The 7,638-nt window shown below is 45.8% G+C and overlaps 1 protein-coding gene across 2 annotated transcripts in view; it reads left to right on the forward strand.

Moving 5' to 3' along the window:
• ILRUN (inflammation and lipid regulator with UBA-like and NBR1-like domains) overlaps positions 1-6,987 on the forward strand; it is a 113,342-nt gene extending 106,355 nt beyond the window's left edge. For both annotated transcript variants that reach the window (XM_036868438.1, XM_036868439.1), the window contains exon 5: positions 6,534-6,987. In XM_036868438.1, the coding sequence (XP_036724333.1) occupies positions 6,534-6,569 (36 nt within the window). In that variant the 3' untranslated portion in view covers positions 6,570-6,987. The remainder of the gene's footprint in view (positions 1-6,533) is intronic.
• Positions 6,988-7,638: the final 651 nt, after the last annotated feature.

Here is a 7,638-nt window from a genome sequence, read left to right on the forward strand (position 1 = left end):
GGTGAAGGCTCTGGGAGTTGCCTTTGGCCATGGGGAGCTTGGGGGGATGGGAGGATGAATGACAGAGGAATAATGGAAGGAGGAGGGAGGATGGAAAGGTGGGTGATGGAGGGAGAAGAACAGAGGATGGATGCATGGCAAAGGATTGGATGGGTGGTTAGAGGGAGGATGGATGGATAGACGTGAAGGTCCCCAGCAGGACTGTAGAAGTTAGTTAAGAGCAACAGAAAAACTGTTACAGAGGTAAGTATAAAAAGTGCTTTTACAGGGCTTTTAAAACAACAGTTCACCACGCTTATAACTGAGTTAAGCTTTTTTTTTTTTTTTTAATATGTATTTATTTATTTGGTTGTGCTGGGTCTTAGTTGCAGCAGGCGGGCTCCTTAGTTGAGGCATGTGAACTCTTAGTTGCGGCATGCATGTGGGATCTAGTTCCCTGACCAGGGATCGAACCCGGGCCCCCTGCGTTGGGAGCACACGGAGTCTAATCCACTGCACCACCAGGGAAGCCCCCTGAGTTAAATAAGCTTTTAAGCACAACTTTGGCACAGTCAGAAGGCTGTGAACTGAACCTGCCCCATGAACAGCCTTCATGCATAAAAGTACGTTTATTTTCTTTTCTTTGGCTTGTTCTCATACTTGTCTTCAGCCACTGCATCTTCGAAATTTTGAGGACTGTCACATGACAGTGGCTTGAACACCAGTGTTAAAGCATCTGCAGAAGTTCCCGTCATGATGATCTGGCCCTGATATTCCACCAGCAAGCCTCCTTGTGCGGTCAGCATCCATCGAGGGAAGGGCGCTGCTTTGAGTGCTCCTGAGAGAAGAGTCGTCATTGCCCTGCCCATTGCTCCAGTACAGACTTGATTTCTAATTAATGAGAGATGAATGGGTTCAATCAGGGCTTGGTCAGTCTCTGGCCCTTGCCAGCCAAGCCAGCCCCATGAGCAGGGCCTCACCACACCAAGTTTGCAGTACAGGATCAGGACAGAACTTAATACTAAACCCTGTATTCTTCTGTGTTTGCATTTAGTGTACATAAATGATACAAAAGGAGCGGTAGGTGGGCGAAGCGCTGACTGGGACTGGCCCAGGAAATGAGAAAGGAGGAGGAGGGCCCTGGTGGTGTTATCTGATGCTGCCATCAGTATACACCTCGAGAGCATGTTATTTCACAGTCATGCAGCAAACACTCCTCTCTTTTTATTAACCAGTGTGAACCTTTTTATTTATTTAAATCAAATCACAAGTAAAAGCAAAATAAGACAGGTATGTGAAAGTTTTCGTGTTGTGGTGCTTTATCTAAACAGTCTTTCATATAGAAAGAGTACCCTCAAAAGCCCTCGTAAGACATTGTTGTTTCATTAGGAATTTTAGCCTTCCTTTTCTTTTTTTCTCCTGGAAGGTTAAACAGAGATGGCTCAGCAGTGCAGAGTATTTCACAGTTCATTCATTCATTTTACTGACACTTGTGTCTTACTATGTGCAAGGTACAAATAACTGGCAGAAACAGGTTCCACTGGACTTTCCTGACAGTCAGTTCAGTGGTTAAGACTCCGCACTTCCAATGCAGGGGGTGCGGGTTCGATCCCTGGTCGGGGAACTAGGATCCCACATGCCATGTGTGTGGTATGGCCAAAAAAAGAAAAGAAAAGAAAAGAAGAAACAGGTTCCACTGTCGTAAAAGGGCAGCTTTCTCCTCTGATAGCACTGTACTCCCTACTGCTGAACATTGATGAGTAAATGTCTAAAAATATTCTAGCTGAGGGACTTCCCTGGTGGTCCATTAAGACTCCACGCTCCCAATGCAGGGAGCCCGGGTTCGATCCCTGGTCAGGGAACTAGATCCCACATGCATGCCACAACTAAAGAGTTTGCATGCCACAACTAAAGAGTTTGCATGCCAAAACTAAGAAATCCTCATGCTTCAACTAAAGATCCCTCACGCTGTAATTAAACATGCTGCAACGAAGATCCTGCGTGCTGCAACTAAGACCCAGCACGGCCTAAATAAATAAATAATTTTGGGGGGGGTAAGTTCTTTAAAAAAATACATTCTATCTGAAACAAAATAGTTTCCTGTTTTTTTTAGTACTCCTTTTTGGAAAAGTTATTTTGATTTCTGTACAATTTTAGGAAGAACCTTTAAGTTATTGTAGGTACCCACTCACATAAGATCAGTGATAACCAAATCACCGGCTGGGAGTGACTCTGCTATTCCACAGGGGCAACTATAAACTATTGTGAAAAACAAATCAAAGAGATAGTTTTTATTTTTAGTTTTGCTTTGAGGACAGGCCCGCAAGTACTGGATCTTAAATTGTCCTTTCAGGAGATTGTGATGAGTGAAACTGAGCTAGCTTGTCTTTTATGTCTATAAGTGTTCTCTTTTAAAAATATTTTAGAAAATTAGCCAAATTATGACTCACAGTAGTTATTCCATTGTGGAAGTGCAGCTCAGGACCTGGCCCAACTACCGTAATCATTCAGCTGGCTTGAGGCCAAGGTCTCTTCCCAGACACCCACGAGTAGGGAGGCCCCTCTGTCTTAGCTGGCAGGTATGGAGCTCCCATGCTTTAAGAGGGCTCGCCTGCCCTGTAGCCAAGTAGAATTTAGGTCCCAGGGCTCACAGCCATGACAGCTGTTCAGTGAAAGCTTAGGGAAGACTGAAGCAAACAGGCAACAACACCTCAACCCCTGTGGACCTAAAGGCTGTCTCTCCTTCGCCAGGAACACTTTCATGTCCCCTAGCAGATGTGGGGCCACTCCCAAGAAATGTAGCCTTTGAAAAGCCATTTCTGTGCAAGTTGGCCCTGGGGAGCTGCTCTTTAGACCTGGAGTCAGATAGAGGAGTTCTTTTCTTGGCTTGGTCATTTACACCCTCTATTAATATGCATAAATCCGGCCTTGCTGCTAGTCCCTATGTGGTGAGAGGTGAATCCTCATAGAGAAGAGGGTGGTCTTCTGCATCAAACTGAGTTTTGTAATCATGCTGTGATGGCCTCCATTTCTGCTTGTCGGAGTTTAATTCAGGGCTTTGTGTGGTACCATCTGATGCATCCATCCCTTGATCTGTTTTCCTTATTAGTGGCACACCTGTTATAGGAGAGATATCAGGGGTGCCAGGTTAATGAAAATGTTTGGCATTTGCTTTTCCTGTGGGTAAAAGTTGAAGAGTTGTTAGGCCCCAGAAGAGAGTGAACACTATCTGTATTGTCAAACCCTACTTTTGGGCTGGTGCTGGAGACATTAGCCACCAGAACCTGTTACACGGGGTCTTGGAACTCCAGTGGAATCTGAAATGTGGATGGGCATCTCGTTTCAAATATACCTTCATCCCACACTTAGGAAAGGCACTTCCTGCTTGGCCTTCTGCCATCGGACGCCCTGGGCAAGCTGTTCTTGGAATCTCCGCCAGGCTTTTCCTCTATAACTGGTGTTGCATTGCCTGTGTTCTATGATCCACTTGTGACACCTATAATCCTGCGTGTGGGAGTCTAGATGATAAAGTAATTCTGAGATAGAATTGGCTCCCTCTCTCTTCCTTGAAGTGATAGTAATTTATTTGGGGGGGGAGGAAAATAGAGCTTGTTCCTCAAGCCATGTTTCTGTGCCAATTAAACATCAACAACTCCAATATGCCATTCTCTGGATGAAAGGGAATTAGATAGCATTTTTCTTTCCAAAAGGCACAGCACCTCAGTCAGTAAATAGAGGATCAACATTAATTAATTAATTAATGTAAGCTAGTTAAATACTACACTGAATGGTCTAAGGGCCAGGGCGTTCAGGTGGAAATCTGAAAATGCCCATGTCTGTATTGCTCTCTCTGCCAATTGCATGGGGTCCATTTATCTGTAAAATGGGAATGCACGACAGCTCCTTGGCAAAGTCATGAACTCCCTTCTCCAAGCATTCCAGACAAGTCACAAGGCTAGTGCTTGCTTTATAAAGGCCTATGTGAAGTGTGTGGAGCTTTGGTCTGGAAAGCAGTTAAATTTAGGGTGAAGGGGAAAAAAATTTATAGAAAACAAATGCTGTTTGTTCTTCTGTTTTCTTTTCTCTGTGCGTGTTTTTCTGCACAAAGACTTTTGAGCGTTGTATTGGTTCTAAATCGTATGGGAATCTGAGCCTTTGTTGCTCTCCTTGGATTGTTGGGATGAATGAATGTTGGTTGGGAAATTCTGAGAGCAGCTTGTTTTAAGCTTCTTTAATTTCCACCTCTGGGGCCTGTGACCTTCCAACCAGGCCCCACAGAATGGAGTCTGAGAGCCCTTAGTTGGTCTGGCCCACACTTGGTTGAGTGCGTGGGTCTGTGACTACTGACATGGTTACAGTCTCAGCTCGCCTGCTGGAGGCATGGTTGACTCGGGGCTGGCAGACGTGACATTTTAACCACCACTGCTTTGCTTACCAGCTCTGTGCTCTTGATCAGGTTACCTCACCTCTCTGAGCTTGGAGAGCATGCTTGTTTCAGTTTATCTTTGTGAGAATTAAAGAGAACATGTTCAAGTGCTCCAGCAGCACCCGGCAGCACGTAGTTGATGCTCTTTCAGTGTTGGCCTGCCTGTCTCCCATATTCACCTCTTCAGCGATACCACCAAGCAGCTTGAGGCCTATTTCTGGTCTCCTGAGGCTTTTTATGGAGGGAGAAAAAAAAAGACAAAAGCAATTTCAGTGCTTTCCACTGAAAAAAACTGGGAACTTTAATCTCATGTTCCCTATTTTTGGCAGCTTTGACCTCTGGTCTAAATAAGCATGACCAAAGGGCATTTTTTTCTTAGAACACTATTTTTGAACCTCCTGAGCTAGGTACTTTATGTCAGCTCCTAGAACCTTAAATCTAGAAGTTTTAAGGAGGAATCTGAGATCCTATGAGGGGAAGGGACTTTATTCATGGTCATTTGGTGTGCTAGTGCAAAGCGGGGATCAGAACCCAGATCTCCTTCTCCCACTTCCACGTGACCTGCAGCCCACTGCAGTGAAAACTGTGAAGGTTGTGCATCTCTAGCTGACCACTCCCAGGGAGCCCAGCCTCTCCTGGGACCTGGGAGGCTGTGACCAGATGGATGGCATGACACAGACACTTGTGTCCCCAGGCCTAAGCGGCTGTTTAAAAACTTGGTTTGGAAGGGCCAATATTCTTGTGACTTCGAAGGGTCTGGCACTCCAAGTAGTAGTCTGAGAAATACCTGTTCTCTTTCAATTATTAATTCAACAATACTTACCGGGTGCCTGCTGAGGGACAGGTGCCATGCTAAGTGCTAGAGAGATGGCAGCAAACAAAGTCATACTGGAAAGGGATTCTAATCATTGACAACCCTGCAACCAAGCACTTACATTTCTTTTCAGAGAAACGTGTCATTTTTAAAAGATAATCAAATTCTGACTGTTCACATCTTACCAAGCTAATGGAAAATGTCATCTCAATCATTCTTGTGCCTCCTCACCCCAGTTGTGCCTAGATTCAGGATTCTTACTTAACGTAGTTGTCAAGCATCGGGAAACCCCTCTGGTCATTTGTCGTGATTATGGCTGTGCCACCTGCTCTTTGTACCCATTTGGTCCCCTTGGTCCAAGGGCCCTCTGCTTCTGGGCCAGTTTGGGGTGTAGGACCTTTAGTGAGGCTGGTTACCAGTTACCTTTGCCCTCCCAGGTCTTGGCATTGACCGGGTCTTTTCAAGGAGCACACTCCACAGAGGTGTGAAGGTGGAGGGAGGCACAAGACATCCTCCAGCAAGTTTGTGTGGCCGCTTTTGGTGTTGGCACATCTTGGTGTCTCATTCTTAACATAAGGGAAAAGTGAGCCTATGATGCCTTCTCCACCAGCCAAGCAGCATAGAAAACGCCTTTGGGAATTTGGAGTAAACCTTATCATCATGTGGCAAGGGAGAGGCAATGTGAAGAGAGCAAAGATCAGACTTGGGTTTGAATCTTGGCTCTGCCTTTTACTACCCATGTGACTTTGAGCAAGTCTCCTAATGTCTGCAGTCAGATGGGCATCAGTCAAATGAGTGTAATAATTCACCTAAAGACAGTGTATGCAAACCCCCTGCTGCCATGTCTGTACTAGGTGCCCAGTGGACAGTTGCTTTTTCTGCTCCAGTGTGTGTGTTGTTGATATAAGTGTCATCAGCCAGCAGTAGCCTGCACCTGAGGTTAAGGTGCAGAAAGTGGTGTCCAAGGATCTTTAGCAGAGAGGTTAAGATGTTGTCAAGGAGGGAAGGCTTTGTTTGTGACCTGGGTGGAGGAAAGTTGGCACCAGTTGATGTAGAATTTGAAAGATGAAGAATCTCTCCACCAGCCTCCCCTCTCTTGGATGGTGTGTTTGCAGGAGAACACTTAGCAAAAGCTTGAAATGTGCTGATATGTGGCCTTCTGAAGATTTGCATGGCAAGGACAACCCTCAAGTCTTGTTTGTGCCTTGGAGCTTCCTTCTGGCTCACTGGGAACCGTAGATTCTTTTACTTGGTTTGGTTGTCACATTGTACCTGCTGTGTCTGCCACCACTGACTGTGTTCACTCTCTTCCAGGGGCTCCACGGGCCTTACCCCTTCGGCCAGTCTTAAACGGGTGTCAGCAAGAAGAAAAATTAACAAAAGACAGAAGGCTTGACTCTGGGGGGGGAGGGCAAGGGGTTCCGCTGGATTGCAGACCACATCGCACGGACCCCTGGCTCTGACCCCCATCCTGGAAGAAGAGGAAGAATCAGAAAGACTAGTTTTGAATAAAACTCAGTGTGCGTGTGTGAATGCCGAATCGCAGGAGTGGTGTTGAGGCTACCAAGAAGAAATCCATGCAGCCAGTTTGGGTTTTGTTTATTAGGCGTCAATCTAACAAGTCATTAGGTCGCTCGGGAAGGAAAAAAATGTTTAAAATGGGGGAAAAAAGCCATCTTTTTAAACAAAAATTATTTTGCCTACAGACAGGTTGTAGTTTTGAGCACATGTTAATTTTTTCCCCTTTCCCCACTTTTTTTTTTTTTTTTTAGATAAGGGATAACATGCTGTTTATAGAATGCTTGTTGCTCTGGAAGCAATTCAGGTTCAAAACTGGCATGGCCTGCTTGGGGACTCTGCGGGTCAGTGCTATAGGAGGACACCTGCCGTGCCACCTGACTCCACGAGTCTCCAACCCCATTTGTTTTTAATGGCATCAGCCCATGAGTTATCACGCTTTTCCTCTTCTTTTCTCTTTAATCTTCTGTTGATTTACACCTTTGACATTTGTATTTGTCAACCCTGTGGCTTGTTACCGTCAGAACCTCTCTGAAGACCAAACTTCCCTGTGTGGCCAGCAGAGGAAGCCTTGAAGACAGATCTCGGGTGACGTGGGAGTTTGTGAGGCTGAGAGGTGTCCTCCTGCACACACTTGTAACAATTCGAATTGCTTTCCTTCCTTGTTTCTCTTGGCGGAGAGAAATGCCATCACACTTACTGCTCTCTTGGATTCTTGGTACACAGCGGCTCCCCATTCACTCTGGGAACGCTGCCTCTGTGCTGCGTATATGTGTGTGCTGCGTGCACACACACACACGGGTGTTGGTGCAGCTCACCAGCGAGTGTGCAGCAGGCGAATGTGAAGGTGTCCCCTGCTTCTCTGTTGTCACACAACTCCCTTCCCTGTGTTTCTCTCCAG

Source organism: Balaenoptera musculus, chromosome 11 (assembly GCF_009873245.2).
Source record: "Balaenoptera musculus isolate JJ_BM4_2016_0621 chromosome 11, mBalMus1.pri.v3, whole genome shotgun sequence".
Lineage (NCBI taxonomy): Eukaryota > Metazoa > Chordata > Mammalia > Artiodactyla > Balaenopteridae > Balaenoptera > Balaenoptera musculus.